The 22,643-nt window shown below is 58.0% G+C and overlaps 1 protein-coding gene across 1 annotated transcript in view; it reads right to left on the reverse strand.

Annotated features, from left to right (window-relative positions):
• Window positions 1–22,193, reverse strand: part of ACCS (1-aminocyclopropane-1-carboxylate synthase homolog (inactive)) — a 28,627-nt gene extending 6,434 nt beyond the window's left edge. The window contains exons 1-9 of the mRNA XM_054162145.1: window positions 21,576–22,193; window positions 18,984–19,043; window positions 14,264–14,334; window positions 13,713–13,782; window positions 10,886–10,952; window positions 7,741–7,838; window positions 5,883–5,960; window positions 2,408–2,508; window positions 707–796 (exon numbers count right to left, since the gene is read on the reverse strand). Coding sequence (XP_054018120.1) covers window positions 707–796; window positions 2,408–2,508; window positions 5,883–5,960; window positions 7,741–7,838; window positions 10,886–10,952; window positions 13,713–13,782; window positions 14,264–14,334; window positions 18,984–19,043; window positions 21,576–22,190 — 1,250 coding nt within the window. The 5' untranslated portion in view covers window positions 22,191–22,193. The remainder of the gene's footprint in view (window positions 1–706; window positions 797–2,407; window positions 2,509–5,882; window positions 5,961–7,740; window positions 7,839–10,885; window positions 10,953–13,712; window positions 13,783–14,263; window positions 14,335–18,983; window positions 19,044–21,575) is intronic.
• Between the last annotated feature and the right edge of the window lie 450 nt (window positions 22,194–22,643).

A 22,643-nucleotide genomic window follows, 5' to 3' on the forward strand; every position in this document is an offset into this window, starting at 1 on the left:
TCTGGTCTCCTTCAAGCAATACCAAAGAAAACCTTGCAGCATCAGTTTGTAATAACACTCTCAGCTGTGATTGCTGTAGGAAAAGGCAGACTGAGACTGGAGAGGAGGAAGAAATTCTTTCCAGTGAGGGTGGGGAGAGCCTGGCACAGGTTGCCCAGGGAGGCTGTGGCTGTCCCCTGCCTGGAGGTGTTCAAGGCCAGGCTGGATGAGGCCTGGAGCAGCCTGGGCTGGTGGGAGGTGTCCCTGCCCATGGCAGGGGGCATTGGGACTGGATGACCTTTAAGGTCCCTTCCAGCCCAACCCCTTCTGTGGATCTATAACCAGCAAGAGAAAAATCTTTCCAGGCACCACCAGCAAGGTGGGGAAGTGGTAAAAATGTTTTAAGGTAGGAAGAGAAGCCTCTCAGGTTGAAGCAGTTCCAGATCTGGTTCCAGCTTTGGGAGGGCAGAAAAAGGGGACACTGTCCCAAGCACATCCCAAAGCACACACACTGGGCAGCTGGAACAGCACAGAAAGCCACTGCCTTCCTGGGCAGACTGCACTGGGCAGTGCCTCTGCTCTCCAGAACTCAGCAAAACCCAAAGCAGGAGGAGCAGAGGCAGAATTTGCTATCTCATGACTTAACTTCCAGTCACCAGTTCTCAGCAAGGCATGATGGTGGAACTGTCACTGGAAGATGGCCAGGGGGAGTAGGAGCTGGTTTTACCTGTCCATGCCTAGGACACTGTGAAAGGTGGCTGAGTCATCAAAGACTGACAGCATGTAGATCTCATCTACTATCACATGCAATTCATGCCTGCAAAAAGGACACAAAGGGAGAAGGACAGGTGGGTGGGTGAGAAGCAGAGGTGAACACAGGCCTGCAGAGCCTTGCTTTAGACAAAGAGGGGAGGAAAAGCGTTCCCAGCACAGCTCTGAAGGCCTCTTACATGGAGACTGAAGGGATTTGAGGGCATATCCACCTGTCACCCACTGCAACCAGAAAGCAAGGGGAAAATGGGAGTCATTTCCCCAGTGCCCCACTGGGGATGAACTGCTCTGCCCTAGGGCAAGCTGCACCCCACACACGGCCAAGGGCTGGCTCCTGCACTCGGGGCACAGCCACCCCAACGCTCCAGGCTTGGGGCAGAGTGGCTGCAAACTGCCTGGTGGAGAAAGGCCTGGGGGTGCTGGTCACCAGCTGGCTGAAGGTGAGGCAGCAGTGTGCCCAGGTGGCCAAGAAAGCCACCAGCAGCCTGGCCTGGATCAGCAAGAGTGAGGCCAGCAGTACTGGGGTTTGGCCCTCTGTACTTGGCACTGCTGAGGCGCTGGCTTCAGTTCTGGGCCCCACACTCCAAGGACACTGAGGGCTGGAGCAGGTCCACAGAAGGGCAGCAGAGCTGGGGAAGGGTCTGGAGAACAGGGCTGGGGAGGAGCAGCTGAGAGAGCTGGGGGTGTTTGGTCTGGAGGAGGCTGAGGGGAGACCTCACTGCTCTCTATAGCTCCCTGAGAGGAGGTTGGGAAGGAGAAGGGGCTGCTCTCTCCTCCCAAGGGACAAGTGGGAGGACCAGAGGAGATGGCCTCAAGTTGCACCAGGGGAGGGTTAGGTTGGACATGAGGAACTCTTCCTTCCCTGAAAGGATTGTCAAGCCCTGGCCCAGGCTGCTCAGGGCAGTTAAGAGTCCCCATCCCTGGAGAGCTTTCCAAGCTGTGCAGATGTGATGCTGAGGGATGTGCTTTGGCAGTGAGCTGGCAGTGCTGGCTGAACAGCTGGACTCAATGTTCTTTTCCAGCCTCAGTGATTCTGTGATCATCATTCAGTCAGGACCTCACAGATTCTGAATCTCAGAGCCTACCCATGACCCATGATGAAGCTGAAAGCTCCTCTTCACCTATTTAGTGATCAGTCTGTGAGGTGACAGAAGGAGGGGAAGTGGTCTGACACTGTGCCAGGGAAGGCTTGGGCTGGAGATGAGGAACAGCTTCTTTGCTGCAGGAGTGCTCAGGGATTGGGAGAGGCTGCCCAGGGAGGTGGGGGAGTCCCCATCCCTGGAGGGGTTCAGGAAACCTGTGGGCCAGGGTTTGGTGGCCACAGTGGGGGTGGGTAGGTGGCTGGACCAGGTGAGCTTGGAGGTCTTTTCCAACCCAAACAATTCTGATTCTGCCACTCTGTTTCTCTGTCTTGGCACATGCAGAGGAACCAAGAGGACAACAGCTCAGCTCCCTAGCAGAGCACCGCAGTGTCTGCTTGCCCTACCACCAAATGCAACCCACAGTCCTTGGTGCAAGCTGCTTTGCTACTCCACCTGACTGCATGGCCCCTGCCCCCTTGTCCCCAGCAGGCAGCTTGCCTGACTCCACAGCCTGCTTCAGGGCAGCCAGCAGCCCCCCAGCTTGGGATGCCTCTCAGCCTTCCCAAGCAACCTACCTTTTAGCAAACTCCAGGTAGTCCCGGAGCTCTGACAGGGAGTAGATGTCCCCAAGGGGGTTCTGGGGGTTCAGAAGGATTAAGGCCCTTACACAGACACCCTGCAGAAGAGAAGTGACACCGTGGTAAGAGAGCAGCCCTCACCAGCTCCATTCCCCATAGCAAACTCCTGGCCAAGCTGTCAGCCCCTGGCTGGGACAGCAGCTCTCTGGGCTGGGTGAGGAACTGGCTGGAGGCTGAGCCCAGAGAGTGGTGGTGAATGGTGCCACAGCCAGCTGGCAGCCAGGCACCAGTGGTGTGCCCCAGGGATCAGTGCTGGGCCCTGTGCTCTTTGACATCTTTATTGATGATCTGGATGAGGGCATTGAGTCCAGCATCAGTAAATGTGCAGCTGACAGCAAGCTGGGGGCAGGAGTTGATCTGTTAGAGGGTACGAGAGCTCTGCAGAGGGACCTCGACAGGCTGGGCAGATGGGCAGAGGCCAAGGGCAGGAGACTGAACACATCCAAGTGCCAGGTGCTGCACATTGGCCACAGCAACCCCAGGCAGTGCTACAGGCTGGGGTCAGAGTGGCTGAGAGCAGCCAGGCAGAAAAGGCCCTGGGGGTTCTGGTCGATGGCAGGCTGAACATGAGCCTGCAGTGTGCCCAGGGGGCCAAGAGGGCCAATGACATCCTGGCCTGCATCAGGAACAGTGTGGCCAGCAGGAGCAGGGAAGTCATTGTGCCCTGTGCTCAGCACTGCTCAGGCCACACCTTGAGTCCTGTGTCCAGTTCTGGGCCCCTCAGTTTAGGAAGGAGGTTGACTTGCTGGAACGAATCCAGAGAAGGGCAACAAAGTTGGTGAGGGGTTTGGAGCACAGCCCTGGGAGGAGAGGCTGAGGGAGCTGGGGTTGCTTAGCCTGGAGAAGAGGAGACTCAGGGGTGACCTTATTGCTCTCTACAACTCCCTGAAGGGAGGCTGTAGACAGGCAGAGGTTGGTCTCTTCTCCCAGGCAGCCAGCAGCAGAACAAGAGGACACAGTCTCAGGCTGCGTCAGGGGAGGTTTAGGCTGGAGGTTAGGAGGAAGTTCTACCCAGAGAGAGTGATTGCCCATTGGGATGGGCTGCCTGGGGAGGTGGTGGAGTCCCCATCCCTGGAGGTGTTCAGGAGGAGACTTGCTGGGGTGCTTGGTGCCATGGCTTAGTTGTTTAGGTGGTGTTGGATTGGTTGATGGGTTGGACACGATGATCTTGAAGGTCTCTTCCAACCTGGTCTATTCTATGTATGTATTCTGTGTATGTATGTATTCTATGTATTGTATGTATTCTCAGTCCCCTGCCTGAGCAGCCAGGGAGAAGCAAGGTTCTCCCTGACCTTCCAACCCTCTCCACGTCACAAGTTAGATTGGTAGGACAAAACTTCAAGCCACAAGCTGAGTGATTTCCCCTCCCCCCACACACACACTGGTATCACTTGCAAAATGAACAGGAGAGAAGATGAGAGAATGACTCTGTGGGCTGGAAAGAAGGGAGCCTGCCACAACCACCAAGTGGAGAGGAAAGTGCCCTCAGGTGTCCTCAGCGTGGAGGAGAACTTCCTCTGGGCTACATCAGCAGCTGGGAAGCCACAAAGTGCTGAAGGTTACATGAATGAGGGAGGAGAGACAGGAACTGGAGCTCTGTGGGTGGAAACTGTTCTCCTTCAGAGCACACTTGGCTGGAGATCTCAGCCAGCAATGACCCTAAAGACTCAGGCAAACACAGAGGGCTTAGGGCAACATCAAAACTGACAGACCCACTCCTCACCAAGGTGATGCTCATCTGCCTCCAGACCTGCACCTCTCTCCCTTGAGCAAAAGCTGTGCTGAGCAACTACTCTGGGGGGAACTCACAGGCTCAAAGGGTGTTAGGAGCTGGAAGGGATCTCTGGAGATTTTCCAGTCCAACCCCCTGCCAGAGCAGGAGCAGAGAACCCAGCACAGGGCACACAGGAACACATCCAGACAGGGCTGGGAAGGCTCCAGAGAAGGAGACTCCACAACCTCTCTGGGCAGCCTGCTCCAGGGCTCTGGGAGCCTCACAGGGCAGAAGTTCCTCCTCATGTTGAGCTGGAACCTCCTGGGCTGCAGTTTATATCCATTGCCCCTTGGCCTATCCCAGGGTGCAGCTGAGCAGAGCCTGTCCCTGTCCCCTCCCTCCTGCCCCCCAGCCCTCAGCTATTGATAGACATTGATCAGATCCCTCTCAGCCTTCTCCTCTGCAGACTGAACAGCCCCAGGGCTCTCAGCCTCTCCTCCCCAGGCAGTGCTGCAGTCCCTTCAGCATCCTTGGAGCCCTCCCTTGGGCTCTCTCCAGCAGATCCCTGTCCCTCCTGAGCTGGGGAGCCCAGAGCTGGATGCAATCTTCCAGGTGAGGTCTCCCCAGGGCAGAGCAGAGGGGGAGGAGAACCTCCCTGGCTCTGCTGGCCACACTCCTCTGAGTGCATGCCCAGGTGGTGGACTCAGCTGTACTACTGCACTCCAGCTTTGCCCTTTCTGCTCAAGAGCCATGACATGATGGGATCCCACCTACAACTGCCCCTGAGTGTGCAAGCTGCTGCAGACCTGGGAGAGCTGGGCAATGAGAAATCTAATGAAGCTCAACAAGGGCAAGGGCAGAGTCTTGCACCTGGGAAAGAACAACCCCAGGGAGCAGGAGAGGCTGGGGACTGAGCTGCTGGAGAGCAGGGAAGGGGAATGGGACCTGAGGGGTCCTGGTGGATGGGAGGTTGACCATGAGCCAGCAATGTGCTCTGGTGGCCAAGGAGGCCAATGGCATCCTGGGCTGCATTAGAAGGGCTGTGGGCAGTAGGTCAGAGAGGTTCTCCTCCCTCTCTGCTCAGCCCTGCTGAGGCCACATCTGGAATATTGTGGCCAGCTCTGGGCCCCTCAGCTCAGGAAGGACCTCAGGGAGCTGCTTGAGAGAGTCCAGCACAGAGCCACAAAAATGATCAGGGGAGTGGAAGATCTTCCTCAGGAGGAGAGCCTGAGGGAGCTGAGGGCTCTGGAGCCTGCAGAGGAGGAGCCTGAGGGTGAGCTCCTTGCTGGTGCTAAAGCTGTGCAGGGGCAGTGCCCAGAGGCTGGAGCCAGGCTCTGCTGGGGGATGCCCAATGCCAGCCCAAGGGGCAGTGGTGGAAGCTGAGGCAGAGGAAGCTCCATGGACACAGGAGGAGCAGGCTGCCCAGGGGGTTGTGGAGTCTCCCTCTCTGGAGATACTCCAACCCCCCCTGGATGTGTTCCTGTGTGAGCTGCTCTAGGTGTTCCTGCTCTGGCAGGGGGTTGGGCTGGGTGAGCTCTCCAGGCCCCTTCCAGCCCCTCACATTCTGTGCTCTGAGGACAACCAACAACAGGCAGGTGCCAGGCTGTGACAATGCCTTGATCCCCAGGCCACACAGGGCTGTGCTGCCTTCAAGAAGTGTCAGCTGTAAGTGGTGCTGTGGGGCTGAGCTGGACCCACCTCTGCCTGGGCATCCTGCAGGGCTGCCTCCAGTTTGTCCACGGTGAGCTGGAAGGGACGAGTGCTGCTTCCAGTGACCTGAGCCACAGCACAGGGGGAAAGCAGGCCAGGTTATTTCAGCAGAGCCTGCCCTCAGCCAAGCCCCTGAGGACTGCTCCCCAAAAAACAACAGAATCAGGGAATGTTTGGGATGGGAAAGGGCTTCTGAAGGTCACCCAGCCCGACCCCCTCCCCCTCCTTGCAGGGGACATCTTCCACCAGGTCAGGCTGTAGGCATGGAGCTATGGAATCACTGCATGGCTTGGGTTGAAAGGCAGCTGGCCAGCCCAACCCCTGTGCAGCAAGCAGGAGCACTCTTAGCCAGATCAGGCTGCCCTGGTCAGCCTCACCCTGAGGATCTGCAGGGAAGGAGCCTCAACCACCTCCCTGAGCAACCTCATGGTGCAGACCTTGTTCCTCACATCCCATCTCAATCTGCCCTTCTCCAGTGGCCATCTGCTTCATCTTCCATACCCCAGGGAGAATAAAGCAATGAAGATAATCACACAGGCTGGCCACACAGGGAGCATTCTCTGGTGGTCCCTGAAGGACCAGTGCAAGATGTCCCTCTGCTCTTCCACCCCCAGGACCATCTTTAGTAGGACAGTTCCTACTGCTGCCTCCAAGGCTCACAATGTTTTGTCCCCTCTCCAGAGCTGCTCCTGGGAGGCAGACACAAGGCAAGGACACAGGTGGCTGTTACAGACCAGATTTATGGTCCCTGACAGCTTTCTTACAACTGACCTGCTCAGTTTCCCAGTGTTAAACTGGGGCAATGTCCCCCAGGCTGCAGGCTATCCTCCTGCTGAGGGTTGCTTTCAGAGGCCCCCAAAGCTCCAAATGCCTCAGCATCAATTGCTGGTTAGCCACAGAGGCTGGGACTCCCTTCCCTCAGATCTGCACCACTGACACCAGCAGCCAGACTGAGGCAGCCTCAGCACCTCTGCAGATGACACAAAGCTGAGTGGTTGGCAAGTCTGAAGGGTGGGAGGGCATCCAGAGGGACCTGGGCAGGCTGGGAGGGGTGGGCTGAGGAGATTCCCATGAGGGTCAAGGAGGCAAAGTGCAAAGTCCTGCACCTAGGTCAGGGCAGTGCTAGAGATCAATCCAGGCTGGGGGATGATGAGCTAGAGAGCAGCCCTGCAGAAAGGGCTTGGGGTGCTGGTGGAGGAGAAGCTGGACAGGAGGCAGCAATGGGCACTGGCAGCACAGAGGGCCAAGGGCAGCCTGGGCTGCATCCAAAGCAGTGTGGCCAGAGATGGAGAGAGAGGATCCTGTCCCTCTGCTCTGGGGAGACCTCACCTGCAGTGCTGTGTCCAGCTCTGGAGCCATCAACACAGGAAGGACCTGGAGCTGATGGAGAGGCTGCAGAGGAGGCCATGGGAATGCTCAGGGGGTTGGAGCAGCTCTGCTGTGAGGCCAGGCTGAGGGAGCTGGGGGTGTTCAGCCTGGAGAGGAGGAGGCTCTGGGGAGACCTAAGAGCAGCCTGCCAGGACCTGAAGGGGGCTGCAGGAAGGCTGCAGAGAGACTGTTTGCAAAGGCCTGCAGGGACAGGAGCAGGGGCAATGGCTTCAAACCAGAGCAGAGCAGATTGAGATTGGATGTGAGGAAGAAGTTCTGCACCAGGAGGCTGCTGGAACACTGGAAGAGGCTGCCCAGGTAGTTGAGGCCCCATCCCTGGAGATAGCCAAGGTGAGGCTCCACAAGGCCCTGGGTGAGATGCTGTGGTGGAAGATGTCTCTCCCTGCTGGGACGCTGGGCCAGACGACTCGCGGAGGCGCTGTGCAGCCCGGCCCACGCCCTGATCCCATGACCTTACCTTGCTGTCCAGGTAGGCATAGACCAGCTTGACATTACCATAGAGGAAGACACTCTGGGTTATGCCACTGTAAAAGGGAGTGGCAATCAGAACAGCTTCTGGAAGCAAGGGAACAAAGCGAGTCAGCAGCAGCTCAAGGCCTTGCCCTCCCCTCCTGTACACAGCGAAGGGTTTTTACCAGCCCTGCCCTCTGGAAACACTGATGCTACTGCCCTTCCCTCCTCCTCTTTAATTCCTTCATCTTCTGCAGGCCATCATGAGCAGAGCCCACATTCAGTCTCACAATCTTCCAACAGGAGCCTACGAGAGCAGGCAGCTAGGGCAGGGTGCCAAGCCTGAGTGCGTGGCACCTGCAGGCCATGGGCATGACGCCTGCCACAGCATCACCTTGCAGCAGTGCTGCAGGCCAGAGACCAGCTGTGCTCACCATGGAGGCAGAGAGCCCTCCAGGGGCCAGGCAGTCCAGAGGCAGGCACAGGATATGGAAATAGAATCACAGGGCTGGAAGGGAGCTCAAGGCTCAGCCAGTGCCAACCCCCCTGCCCTGGGCAGGGACACCTCACACCACAGCAGGTTGCTCACAGCCACCTCCAGCCTGGCTGCAAACACCTGCAGGCAGGAGGCTGCCACCTCACAGCCCATTCTGTCCCTTTCTCCCCACTCTCCCTCTGGGTTGTGGGGGTCTGCAGCCTTTCTTGGCAAGCCATGGCCTTGCTGCACAGCTGCACCTAGTCAGCCCAGCTTGGGGGTCCTGTCTTAGGGCCAGGGGGTGCAGTTTGGGCTGCTCTGTGCCTACTGAGGCCTGGGGCTGTCAGGGAGGTCTTGGCCCACTGGCAGCCCAGGTGGGGGCTGGGGAGCTCAGCTGAGTTGATTCTGGCTGTGTATAGATTCACAGAACCATGGAAATGTTCAGGGTAGGACAGACCCTCAGGATCACCAAGTCCAACCCAGAACCCTGCACCACAAGGGTCACCCCTAAACCATAGCCTCAGGCACCACATCCAAACCACCTTTGAAACACAGCCAGGCTTGGGGACTCCACCACCTCCCTGGGCAGCACTTTCCAGTGAGAAGCTCAGCAGGAGCCAGCAGTCAGCACCTGCAGCCCAGAGAGCCAAGCAGAGCCTGGGCTGCAGCAAGAGAAGTGTGGCCAGCAGGGCCAGGGAGGGGATTCTGCCCCTCTGCTCCACTCTGCTGAGACCACAGCTGCAGCTCTGGGGCCAGCTCTGGAGCCTCTGTGCCAGGAAGGATCTGGAGGGGCTGGAAGGTGTCCAGAGCAGGGCCACGAGGAGGAGCAGAGGGCTGGAGCTGCTCTGCTCTGGAGACAGCCTGAGAGAGTTGGGGTTGTGCAGGCTGGAGAGGAGAAGGCTCCCAGGAGACCTCATTGTGGCCTTCCAGGATCTGCAGGGGGCTCCAAGAAAGCTGGGGAGGGACTTTTGAGGGTGTCAGGGAGGGATAGGACTGGGGGGGATGGAGCAGAACTAGAAGTGGGGAGATTGAGATTGGCTGTGAGGAAGAAGTTGTTGCCCATGAGGGTGGTGAGAGCCTGGCACAGGCTGCCCAGGGAGGTGGTGGAAGCCTCCTGCCTGGAGGTGTTTGCAGCCAGGCTGGAGGTGGCTGTGAGCAAGCTGCTGTGGTGTGAGGTGTCCCTGCCCATGGCAGGGGGTTGGAGCCTTGAGCTCCCTTCCAGCCCTGACAGTTCCATGATTCAATTCCTCACCACTCTTTCCCTGAATATTTTTTTCCTCCTGTCCAGTCTAAACCTCCCCAGGGGCAGCTTGAGGCCATTCCCTCTTGTTCTGTCACTAATTACCTGTGAGCAGAGCCCAGCAGCAGCCTCTCCACAACCTCCTATCAGGTGGCTGCAGACAGCCAGGAGGTCTCCCCTCAGCCTCCTCTCTTTCACACTACCCATCCCCAGCTCCTTCAGTCTCTCTCCAGCAGATTTCTTTTCCAGGCCCTTCCCAGCTTCCTTGCCCTGCTCTGCCCTCCCTGCAGCTCCTCTGTTCCTGAATGCCTTTTATACTTTGGTATATTTGTTTGTAAGCAGCATTTCCATGTCACCCCCAATCCTGCCTGGGTGTTTTTATGCCACTCCTTTAGGGTGTGTTATTGTTTTAGGCTGATGCTTTAGCCTGGGCTCTTAGTCATGAACAGGAACTGGGAAAATTCCAGAGACTTGGAGCAGGAAATGGTAAAAGGCAAACCAAGTTAGCCACAAAAGAGCAACAATTGCTTTATCTACATCATTCCACTGGCTCTCTGACTAGGGTGAAGTGTGCAGCACAAAGTATCCTTTTCTCCTGTCTTCTTCTCAGGGGAGACCTTCTTGCTCTCTCCAGCTCCCTGCAGGGAGGTTGGAGCCAGGTGGGGGTTGGTCTCTTCTCCCAGGTAGGCACCAGAACAAGAGGACACAGTCTCAGGCTGGAGGTGAGGAGAAAGTTCTTCCCAGCCAGAGAGAATGGCCCTTGGGATGTGCTGCCCAGGGAGGTGGTGGAGTCCCCATCCCTGGAGGTGTTCAAGAGGGGACTGGATGTGGCACTTGGAGCCATGGTTGAGTTGAGTATTAGGTTGGACTTGATGGTGTCTGAGGTCTTTTCCAGCCTGGCTGATTCTGTGATTCCATGTCTCTCTGGGTCTCTCTTACAGCTTGCCTGGCTTGCTCCCTTACCTCTCTGTCCTGACCTCCCCCTGGCTCCACATTGTGTCTGTTGAGGTACCAGGAAGGGACGAAGGGGAGGAGAGCCCAAGGCTCCCCCTGGGCCATCCAGGGGTGGTTCTGTACAAGGAGATTTGTGTTCTCTTGCCTTGTGAAGGTATCTGGTACCTGCTCCTTGCATCTCATACTTCCAGACTTTAGCTACCCTTTGTGCACAGAACATTCATTTTGCTTTCTCAGCTTGGGTCTCTTGGTAATTTAGTCTGAGGCTCAACTCCAGCTAGCTGGGGAGGGTAATGTCAACCCTCCAGAGGGTGAAACACCTTTCTGTCCAGAGCTGTTTCCAGCTCAGCCCAAGGCAAGGAAACAAGAGCTGTGCAGCAGGTCAAGGCCAGTTTCACTGCTGCCACACAACGCTGCAGTGGAGCAAGAGGTTCCTCCCCAGCACAAAGCAACATTAACAACATCTCCCCACCATCCACTTACCCCCTGGATCACAGAGGACCGTGGCCAGGGCAGAGAACAAAGAGCCACAACCATTTAAAACAATCACCTACAGAAGAGAGAGAAAGGCCAGTGAGAAACCTGCCTGTGGAAGGACAGTGGCAGACAAGGATCATTCCTGCCCGTGGCTCTGCAGTGCCTCTCTCCCACCAGCCTCTGACATGGAGAGCTTCCTGCTGCAACCCCACCTCCACCAGAAGCAACTCAAACCTTGCTTCAGTGCCACCTTGTTCCAGGGCCACTCCTGCCTCTCATGTGCAGTTTGGAGAAAGGGTAGGGGGAGAAAAGACAAACTGGGGAGCAGGTTCCTGGGCTGCCAGGAAAGCAAAGCACTTTGTCACCAGCTGGCAGGTGTGGCAAGGGCAGCCCCAGCCTCCTGCCAGACCCATGCTGGAATGGAAACAAGAGCAGGCTGAACCTCTGCTGCTAGAAGACCTAGCACTTAGTACTGAGACTAAGCACTGAGCTCCTGGCTTTAAAGGTTTGGGGTTTTTGACTTGCACTTCAAGCATTTGTCAGGTCAGAAATGAGAGCAGGGTGGCCAGCAGGTGAGGGAGGGGACCCTGCCCAGCCCTTTTGCTCTGATGAGCCTCCACCTGCATTGCTGTGTCCAGCTCTGGAGCTCCCAGCATAAGGAGGACATGGACCTCTTGGAGCAAGACCAGAGGATGCCACAAAGGTGAAGAGAGGGCTGGAACAGCTCTCCTGTGAGGACAGGCTGAAGGAGCTGGGGTTGACCAGCCTTGAGAAGAGAAGGCTCCAAGGCAGACTTCCCAGTACTCGAAGGGAGCCTACAGGGAAGCTGGGGAGGGGACTCTGCATCAGGGAGTGGACTGGCAGGACAAAGGCTCCAAGTGGCTTTAAACTGAAAGGGATTTAGGGTGTTAGGAAAAAAACCTGAAACACTGAAACAGAAGCTGTGGGTGCCCCTCACTGGAGGTGCTCAGGGCCAGGCTGGATGGGGGTTTCAGCAAACTGCTAAGACCATGCTCAGAATATCACAGAATAGAATCACAGAATGGTCCAGGCTGGAAGCCCACCCAGCCCAACCTCCCTGCAGCCAGCAGGGACATCCCCAACCACATCAGGCTGCCCAGAGCCCTGCCCAGCCTCACCTTGAATATCTCCAGGGAAGGAGCCTCAGCCACCTCCCTGGGCAGCCTGTGCCAGTGTTCCACCACCCTCATGGTGAAGAACTTGTTCCTCACATCCAATCCCAATCTGCTCTGCTCTAGTTTGAAGCCATTGCCCCTGCTCCTGTCCCTGCAGGCCTTTGCAAACAGTCTCTCTGCAGCCTTCCTGTAGCCCCCTGCAGCTCCTGGCAGGCTGCTCTTAGGTCTCCCCAGAGCCTTCTCCTCTCCAGGCTGAACACCCCCAGCTCCCTCAGCCTGGCCTCACAGCAGAGCTGCTCCAACCCCCTGAGCATTCCCATGGCCTCCTCTGGAGCCTCTCCATCAGCTCCAGGTCCTTGCTGTGCTGAGGGCTCCAGCCCTGCCCCCAGCACTGCAGGTGAGGTCTCCCCAGAGCAGAGCAGAGTGGCAGAATCACCTCTCTGGCTCTCTGGCAATGCTGCTTTGGATGCAGCCCAGGCTGCCCTTGGCCTTCTGTGCTGCAGTCTCACCCTGCCTGCTCCTGGCCAGCTTCTCATCCCTCAGCACCCCCAAGTCCTTCTCCTCAGGGATGCTTTCTATCCCCTCCTCCCCCAGTCTGTGTTGACAGTGAGGTGCAGAGCCCTGCACTTGCTCTTGTTGAACCTCATGAGGTTCTCCTGGGCACCTCCTCCCCAGCTTGTCAGGGTCCTGTGAGTCTCACTACAAGCATCAGCACTGCAAGCACCAGGCAGAATCTGCTGCCTTGGAGCAGCAGCAAACTTATGAGTGGTAACTTCAGGGCTTCTGCTGAATTATTTGAGTCAGCAAAGCACTGACAGCAGCAGCACTCAGCAGAAGTAGGAGTCCCCAAGCAAGACCCTCCCAGGTCAGCAGTCTTGATGCCTTCCTTACAACACTGCCACTAAAAGGTTTGTTTTTCCAGGCTGAAACTGCTGCTTGGCTCAACTACAGATTTGTGTCCTGAGGTTTAAGAGCAGAACAGGCTGAAACTCAACTCAGCTGAAACAATGAGAGCTCTCTGTCCCAGTGAGTAAGGAGATGAAAACATCAAGCCCCAGTGAGATCACTGCCATGAGGAGCTGGCACACAGAAGTAAAGTGTGGGGCAAGCACACAGTGCTGTGGCTGAGCTGTGCAGCAGAATCATAGACCCACAGAGCTGTCAGGGCTCAGGGCTCAGCCAGTCCCAACCCCCTGCCATGGGCAGGGACACCTCACACCACAGCAGCTTGCTCACAGCCACCTCCAGCCTGGCTGCAAACACCTCCAGGCAGGAGGCTGCCACCACCTCCCTGGGCAACCTGTGCCAGGCTCTCACCACCCTCATGGGCAACAACTTCTTCCTCACAGCCAATCTCAATCTCCCCACTTCTAGTTGTGCTCCATCCCCCCCAGTCCTATCCCTCCCTGACCCCCTCAAAAGTCCCTCCCCAGCTTTCTTGGAGCCCCCTGCAGATCCTGGAAGGCCACAATGAGGTCTCCTGGGAGCCTTCTCCTCTCCAGCCTGCACAACCCCAACTCTCTCAGGCTGTCTCCAGAGCAGAGCAGCTCCAGCCCCCTGCTCCTCCTCGTGGCCCAGCTACCGAACTGCTCTCATTAGCATGACAAAAGGCCTTCCCAAACCGTTTGTTTAATCAAAGAGAAGATGAACTTGTTTGCCAGCACATCAGAGAAGACACCCAAGGGGGGGGTACCCACATTCTCTGCCTTGAGCGGCGTGGGGGCCTTGCAGTAGTAGGTCAGGAACCGAGCCACCTCCTCCCGCAAACTGAAAAGCAAACAAAAGCAACAAGTTATGGCCTGAGCTGCTTCCCCACGAGGCTGGGCTTCCCCAGGCCCTCAGCTCAGGGACAGAAACCCAGGAGACACAGCAAAGACAGCTGGAAAACAGGAGAGCTGAGGCCCACGCCACGCATCAGTCACGGGTAGCCCCGAGCACGGTGCACAGATTGCTGCTGGGCTCTCATGCGGGCAGGGGAGGGGAGGATCGAGGCTCCCAAGTGTCAGCTCAGTTGTTAAGCTCTGTAAAGGGCTTTTAAGCCTGGGCTGACTCCAGAAGATGTGCATCTTGCCTCCCAGGTAGGGATTTTTTGACTGGGTGAACTGGTGGGGCAGCTCATTTATGGGCTGGCAAAGCAAAGAGCGACGAAGCCAGCCTAAGAAAGCTTTAAGCTGGGAGTGCAGAGGTTTGCTCTCAGCCACTCTGCTTAGCAGACAAAGAGAAAGGTGACAGAAAAGAGCAGACTCACAACATGTGTCCCTTCCAGTCAGGGTACTGAAGCAGTGGAGGCTCCATCAGGTTCATGTCTGTCTGTGTCAGCTGGGAGCAAGAAGAAGAGCCATGAAAAGCAGGATCACTGCTACCGGAGGCACAGGGCTAGGGGAGATCCACGCACACACAAACACAGGAGCAACTCCAACAGCTCTACAACTGGACTGAGAAAGCCACTGGCCATCAGCAAGAATGGAGCTTGGGAAAGCAAAGTGCTGAGGGGGAACTTGGGGTGGTGTGAAGGTGCAGCTTCAGCCCAGCGACTGCAGCCAGAGCCGAGCCGCCGCGACCGCACGACGCCCGGCGCCCAGCTGCCTGCAGGAGACCTCCTCAGCAGACAGAGCAACCCCAGCTCTGAGAACAGCTTCCAGCTGGAAAGCAAGGTCCCAGCTGTGCAAGTTCAGCTGCAGGCTGTCAGAAGGGGCTAGAAGTCCCTAAGCCACATCAGCTCCTTCGGCTCCATAATCCTGGGAAGCTTTGATGAAGCCTTAACAGGAGCACTCAAAAAGGGAACGATCTGCTTGAGCATCCTCCCCCCAGGGCAGGCACTCTGCTCCTGACTGAGGAGCTCAGGCTGATCTGAGAGCCAGATTCACCTGGAGATAAACATCCACACACTCCCAAGGGCTGTCAGTGTCAGGGGGTTCACATAATCCAGTCCCCTGAAGTTGCAAGGCAAAGCTGAGTGGTGCCAGGGGCAGAGAGAAGACCTTTCAGACACACAAAATGGCAATACAGACAGATCCAGCACAAGAGACCTTCCCAGTGCCTACTGGCAGCCAAATCTCTGAGATAAATAAAGGTGAGGGTGGAGGACAGGAGGTAGGTGACAGTGTGAGGGAGGAGGGAGATCAACATGCAGTGTGGAAGTCTCTCACAGGATAAGAAACCCATGAGGGCTGAGTTGGTGTTGGAGTAATGAGTGGCAGGCTCTGGAGTTGAAGGACGCTGGCCCTCATCCCATGCAGAAAGCCAGCCTGATCTTACAGGATTAGAGTGCAGCTGTGGATGCTCTGGGAGCCTCTGCAGCTCAGAACTGTGCCTCCTTAGCTCTCTCTTTCATAGAATACATAGAATAGACCAGGTTGGAAGAGACCTTCAAGATCATTGTGTCCAACCCATCAACCAATCCAACACCGCCCAAACAACTAACCCATGGCACCAAGCACCCCATCAAGTCTCCTCCTGAACACCTCCAGGGATGGGGACTCCACCACCTCCCCAGGCAGCCCATTCCAATGGGCAATCACTCTCTCTGGGTAGAACTTCCTCCTAACATCTAGCCTGAACCTCCACAGGCACAGCTTGAGACTGTGTCCTCTTGTTCTGGTGCTGGCTGCCTGGGAGAAGAGACCAATATCTGTCTGTCTACAGCCTCCCTTCAGGGAGTTGTAGAGAGCAATAAGGTCTCCCCTGAGCCTCCTCTTCTCCAGGCTAAGCAACCCCAGCTCCCTCAGTCTCTCCTCACAGGGCTGTGCTCCAAGCCCCTCACCAACTTTGTTGCCCTTCTCTGGACTCGTTCCAGCAAGTCAACCTCCTTCCTAACCTGAGGGGCCCAGAACTGGACACAAGACTCAAGGTGTGGCCTGAGCAGTGCTGAGCACAGGGCACAATGACCTCCCTGCTCCTGCTGGCCACACTGTTCCTGATGCAGGCCAGGATGCCATTGGCCCTCTTAGCTGCCTGGGCACACTGCAGGCTCATGTTCAGTCTACCATCAACCAGCACCCCCAGGTCCCTCTCTGCCTGGCTGCTCTCAGCCACTCTGACCCCAGCCTGTAGCTCTGCATGGGGTTGTTGTGGCCAATGTGCAGCCCCTGGCACTTGGATGTGTTCAATCTCCTGCCCTTGGCCTCTGCCCATCTGCCCAGCCTGTCAAGGTCCCTCTGCAGAGCTCTCCTGCCCTCTAACAGATCAACTCCTGCCCCCAGCTTGCTGTCAGCTGCACATTTACTGCTGATGGACTCAATGCCCTCATCCAGATCATCAATAAATTTCCTCAACTTAAATCTGGAGGGGACAACATAAACGACATCAGCAGAGGAGGCTGCAAATGGCTATGCAGCAAGAAGCAGAAGGACCCCTGGGCTGAGGAAAGCAGATGGGACAGCTGAAAGGAAACCAGCTGAGAGCTCACAGCAGGAAACAGTCTCTGACTTTCAGGGTCCCAAGCTGCAGGCAGAAAGCTGCTCCATGACCCAGAGGGAACAGGGAGGGTTTATCACCCCAGCAGCAGCACATTCGTTGCCTACAACCCCAGCTGGTGCTGGGACTGCAGGGAAGCTGCCAGGCAGAGCTTTGTTTTGCTCCTCGCCACAAGCACGACGGCCAGGAGAGTCTGAACTCCTGCATCAGGTAATAGAGAGGCTGCTGACTGCCATCTCCCTCTGCACTCCCTACTGCAGGCTTGGGGGGAGGGGAGGGAAGAGAAGGGAGGGGAGGGGAGGGGAGGGGAGGGGAGGGGAGGGGAGGGGAGGGGAGGGGAGGGGAGGGGAGGGGAGGGGAGGGGAGGGGAGGGGAGGGGAGGGGAGGGGAGGGGAGGGGAGGGGAGGGGAGGGGAGGGGAGGGGAGGGGAGGGGAGGGGAGGGGAGGGGAGGGGAGGGGAGGGGAGGGGAGGGGAGGGGAGGGGAGGGGAGGGGAGGGGAGGGGAGGGGAGGGGAGGGGAGGGGAGGGAGGGGAGGGAGAGAAGGGAGGGGAGGGGGAGAGAAGGGAGGGGAGGGGAGAGAAGGGAGGGAGGGAAGAGAAGGGAGGGAGGGAAGAGAAGGGAGGGGAGGGAAGAGAAGGGAGGGGAGGGGAGAGAGGGGAGGGGAGGGGAGAGAAGGGAGGGGAGGGAAGAGAAGGGAGGGGAGGGAAGGGAGGGAAGAGAAGGGAGGGGAGGGAAGAGAAGGGAGGGGAGGGAAGAGAAGGGAGGGGAGGGAAGAGAAGGGAGGGGAGGGAAGAGAAGGGAGGGAGGGAAGAGAAGGGAGGGGAGGGAAGAGAAGGGAGGGGAGGGAAGAGAAGGGAGGGGAGGGAAGAGAAGGGAGGGGAGGGAAGAGAAGGGAGGGGAGGGAAGAGAAGGGAGGGGAGGGAAGAGAAGGGAGGGGAGGGAAGAGAAGGAAGGGAGGGAGGAGGAGAGAGGAGAGGAAGGGAGAAGAGAAGGGGAGGGAAGAGAAGGGAGGGGAGGGAAGAGAAGGAAGGGAGGGGAGGGAAGAGAAGGGAAGGGAGGGAGGGAAGAGAAGGGAAGGAGGGGAGGGAAGAGAAGGGAAGGGAGGGGAGGGAAGAGAAGGGAAGGGAGGGGAGGGAAGAGAAGGGAAGGGAGGGGAGGGAAGAGAAGGGAAGGGAGGGGAGGGAAGAGAAGGGAAGGGAGGGGAGGGAAGAGAAGGGAAGGGAGGGGAGGGAAGAGAAGGGAAGGGAGGGGGAGGGAAGAGAAGGGAAGGGAGGGAGGGAGAGAAGGAAGGGAGGGGAGGAAGGAGGAAGGGGGAGGGAAGAGAAGGAAGGGAGGGGAGGGAAGAGAAGGGAAGGGAGGGGAGGGAAGAGAAGGGAAGGGAGGGGAGGGAAGAGAGGGAAGGGAGGGAGGGAAGAGAAGGGAAGGGAGGGGAGGGAAGAGAAGGGAAGGGAGGGGAGGGAAGAGAAGGGAAGGGAGGGGAGGGAAGAGAAGGGAAGGGAGGGGAGGGAAGAAAGGAGGCACCACTGTGCAAACTGAAGGCTCCTTTGTGGCGCAGGCAGCAGCTCTGCCTTACCTGTTCCTTTAGCTGGAAGGAGGAGCAGTCCCCCCGCAGGCAGTGCAGTGGCAGGCAGCAATAAAAGAAGGAAGGCTTTGAGGGTGGCACCCAGGGGAAGGGGAGCAAGCACCAGCTTCCGAACCGCAGAGGCTGCACTGCCCGAGCCAGAGCCTCCGTCCCTCCCCACGCAGCACTGTCAGGTAGGAGAAGCTGCCACCTGGGATGGAAGCCAAGCAGCACTCCTCTGCAGCAGGGTGCTGCTCTTTTTCCTCCTGCCTGCCTCTGCTTTTGGAGCTGTCCTGCCAAAGCAAGCAGGCAGCAGCTGCCCAGGTGGGATCCATGAGGGGCCTCAGGAGCTGCCACTGCTGGCTGCTGCCATCCTGGCACATCTTGGCTGTCCAAATCGTCTGACTTCAGAACGGACAGATCAGAGAGTCACAGAGTTGCCAGGGCTGGAAGGGAGCTCAAGGCTCAGCCAGTTCCAACCCCCCTGCCCTGGGCAGGGACACCTCACACCACAGCAGCTTGCTCACAGCCACCTCCAGCCTGGCTGCAAACACCTCCAGGCAGGAGGCTGCCACCACCCCCCTGGGCAACCTGTGCCAGGCTCTCACCACCCTCCTGGGGAAGATGTGAAGCTCCTCAAAACCAGGTAAGAGTTGCAAGCTGATTTCCAACCCTCTGAATTAAATCAGCCACTGCCAACAGGAGCAAATAAACCCCAGCTTATTTTCAGTTTAAACCCCAGCTTATTTTCAGTTAGCTCTGTAAGCCAAGGACATCCCCAAAGGGAAACCCAAAAGAGGGAGAGGGAAAACCACCCTTCTCCCTAACCCCCTGGGGAGAAAACCACACCAATAAACGGGCAAGGAGCTGAACCTCCGACACAGCAACAACCTCCCCATGAGCACACCGCAGCAGGGCAGCCTGAGCCACAGCCAGGGGCAAGCACTGAGCAGGAACCAAGCAGCAAAAGCCATTTGGGTCAGGACTTACCCGCTTGGACATCAGGTCGAAGCACAGCTTGTTCTCGCTGGTGCCGAAGTTTATTATGCCCTGAAGAGAAGGAACCACGTCTTGGTTAGAGACATTACACACGGGGGGGGGGAGGGGAGGGGGATGTCTGTCTGTCTGTGTCTGGGGGGGAGGGGCCGTCTGGGGGAGGGGGTGTGTCGGGGCGGGGTGTCTGGGCGGGGGCTGTGCCACCATAGGTTCACAGAGCAGCCTCCCGAAAGCCCCCAGAGGGGAAGCCAAAACACAGCTCACAAAGCGCTGGGCAGAGCTGGAGAAGAGCACGGTGGGGGTGGCAGGGGCCTCTGGAGCTCACCCAGTCCAACCCCCCTGCCAAAGCAGGGCACCCACAGCAGCTTGCCCAGGAGCACAATGGCCAGGGGGGGTTGGAAGCTCTCCACACAAGGAGACTCCACAACCTCTCTGGGCAGCCTGCTCCAGGCCTCCAGCACCCTCACAGCAAAGAAGTTTCTCCTCCTCTTAGGTCTGTGCCTGTTGCCCCTTGCCCTGTCTCTGGGCACCAGTGACAAGAATCTGCCCTCATCCTCTTGCCCCCCACAGGTCCTTCAGCTCTTGCTGAGCATTGCTCAGCTCCCCTCTGGGGCTGCTCCTCTCCCAAGCTCAACAGCCCCAGGGCTCTCAGCCTTTGCTCCTCACAGAGGAGCCCCCCAGCATCTTCACAGCCTTCAGATTATTGTCTATATTTAGTACACTTGCTAATAACTTGCCCTGAACTGTTCCCACTCAGCCTTGCTGCCAGAAGGGGTTATGATGAGCTACCTGCAGCCACCAAGGAGAGGAAGTGCTGAAAGCCACCTGGAGTCACCTCTGAGGACATTTGGGGTTAGCTGAAGCAATTTAACCCTCCAAATCTCTGCTCCTTAGCTACTCTACCTCCTGCACCCATCACCTGCAACAGCTGGAGGATATCACAGCTGGTCCTCAGTGGGTAGCAGATGTGATCAGAGAGTCACAGGATTGTCTGGGTTGGAAGGGATGTCTGTGATCACCGAGTGCAGCCACCACCAAACCATGCCCCACAGTGCCATGGCCACAGGCTTCCTGAACACCTGCAGGGAGGTGAGCTCACCCCTCCCTGGGCAGCCTGAATGTTCCCAAGCAAAGAAATATTCCCTCACCTCCAAAGGGACCCTCCCCTGGCACAGCTCCAGGCCGTTTCCTCTCCTTCTGTCACCTGATACTAGGGAGAAGAGACCAAACCCCAGCTCACCCCAATGTCAGGGAGTTGAAAAGAGCAAGGAGGTCTCCCCTCACCCTCACAGTGTAAGGAGCAAGAGGAGCTCTGCTCCTGGAGGTTTCCTACATCTATCATTTTCCCCAAGAGGGGAAAAGAAAATCCGTCAGCAAGCCTAAGCTGCACAGCATTCATCCTGCATGAGCTCAAAGCTGTCTCTTGCCCCTCCAGGTATTAGTGAGAGAAGAGAAACCAAACCCCACACACACTGTGAGGCCCTCTGGTGGATGTCAGAAAACAAGCCTCAGGAAAGCCACTCTGAGAGTCTCATCACAGGATCAGCCAGGCTGGAAAAGACCTCAGAGATCATCGAGCCCAGCCTATCACCCAACAGCTCCTGACAACTCCACCATGGCTCCAAGGGCCACACCCCAGCCTTTCCTGAACACCTCCAGGGATGGGGACTCCACCACCTCCCTGGGCAGCACATCCCAGTGGCCAATCTCTCTTGCTGGGAAGAACTTTCTCCTCACCTCCAGCCTTCTGGACATGGGGAGGAAGTTCTTCCCCATGAGCGTGGTGAAGCCCTGGAATGGGCTGTCCAGGGAGGTGGTTGGGGCCCCAGCCCTGGAGGTGTTTAAGCCCAGGCTGGATGAGGCTCTGGGCAGCCTGATCTAGTGTGGGGTGTCCCTGCCCATGGCAGGGGGGTTGGAACTAGATGATCCTTGTGGTCCCTTCCAACCCTGACTGATACTATGATACCAAACCTCCCCTGGCACAGCTTGAGACTGTGTCCTCTTGTTCTGGTGCTGGTTGCCTGGGAGAAGAGACCAACCCCCACCTGGCTGCAGCCTCCCTCCAGGGAGTTGGAGAGAGCAAGAAGGTCTCCCCTGAGCCTCTTCTTCTCCAGGCTAAGCAACCCCAGCTCCCTCAGCCTCTCCTCCCAGGGCTGTGCTCCAGACCCCTCCCCAGCTTTGTTGCCCTTCTCTGGACACCTTCCAGCAGCTCAACCTCTTTCCTACCCTGAGGAGCCCAGAACTGGACACAGGACTCAAGGTGTGGCCTCAGCAGTGCTGAGCACAGGGCAGGATGAGCTCCCTGCTCCTGCTGGCCACACTGTTCCTGATGCAGGCCAGGATGCCCTTGGCCTTCTTGGCCACCTGGGCACACTGCTGGCTCATGTTCAGCTGCTGTCCACCACTACCCCCAGGCTGCTCCCCAGCCTGTAGCACTGCATGGGGTTGCGGCAACCGAAGCGCAGCACCCAGCACCTGGACTCGTTGAATGCCATCCTGTTGGCCTCTGCCCACCTGTGCAGCCTGGCAAGGTCCCTCTGCAGAGCTCTCCTACCCTCTAACAATCAACTCCTGCCCCCAACTTACGTTGGGGTTCTTGTCTTCATCGTACTTGTCAGCGTGGTAGGCCTTGTAGCCCTCCTCAGTGGAGCCACAGAAGAGGCTGGCAAGGTTGCCCCGAGCAGAGAGGTAGGGGCTCCTCTGGAAGTCCCTGGGGCTGCAGAAGCCGTGCAGGTCCACCCTCCTCTGGCTAAGCGGCCGAGCCCTCGCCCCTTGCAGGTCGTCTCCTCCTCCTCCTCCCATCCCTATCACCTCGGCGAGCAGCAGGTTGAAGTCCAAGCCTCGAGGCACGGCGGCCGGGGCGGGGGGCGGGGGGCAGGCGGCGCCGCCGTGGCTGTGCCTGAGGATGCTGAGCATCTGGGCGAAGACGCCGAACATGCGGAACTCGTGCTCCCGCTCCAGCTCCAGGCGGCGCTGCTCCAGCTGCAGCCGGCGCTCCTCCGCCTCCGCCTCCCGCTGGAAGCGCCGCTCCTCCAGCTGCAGGAACCGCTCCTCCATCGCCCGCTGCGAGCTCAGCGTCTTCAGCAGCAGCTCGTCCAGAGGGTCCTTCGCCCGCTGGCCTCTGCGCTTCCTCCTCAGCCGGTGCAAGGCGGAGAAGCCGGGCCGGGGCACCACGTTCTGCAGCCGCGAGGAGGTGGCCATGCTGGGCTCGGCGAAACCTGCCGGCACGCCACGGAGAGGGAGAGCATCACTGCGCGGCAGGGCCGGCGGCATGGCAGCGCTCTGCTGCCCCCCCTGCCCCTCCTAGGCAACCCCCTCCGGAGAGCCGTGCAGTCACGGAGTGGGCCAGGCCAGGAGGCACCTCCAAAGCTCACCCAGCCCAACCTCCCCGCAGCCAGCAGGGACATCCCCAACCACATCAGGCTGCCCAGGGCCTCAACAAGTCTTACCTGGAATACCTCCAGGGAAGGAGCCTCAACCACCTCCCTGGGCAACCTGTGCCAGTCTTCCACCACCCTCATGGTGAAGAACTTCTTGAAATCCAATCTCCATCTGCTCTGCTCCAGGGTGAAGCCACTGCCCCTGGTCCTGCCACCGCAGGCCCCTGGAAACAGTCTCTCCCCATCCTACCCATAGGCTCCATTCAGGTCCTGG

Source organism: Dryobates pubescens, chromosome 5 (genome assembly GCF_014839835.1).
Source record: "Dryobates pubescens isolate bDryPub1 chromosome 5, bDryPub1.pri, whole genome shotgun sequence".
Classification (NCBI taxonomy): domain Eukaryota; kingdom Metazoa; phylum Chordata; class Aves; order Piciformes; family Picidae; genus Dryobates; species Dryobates pubescens.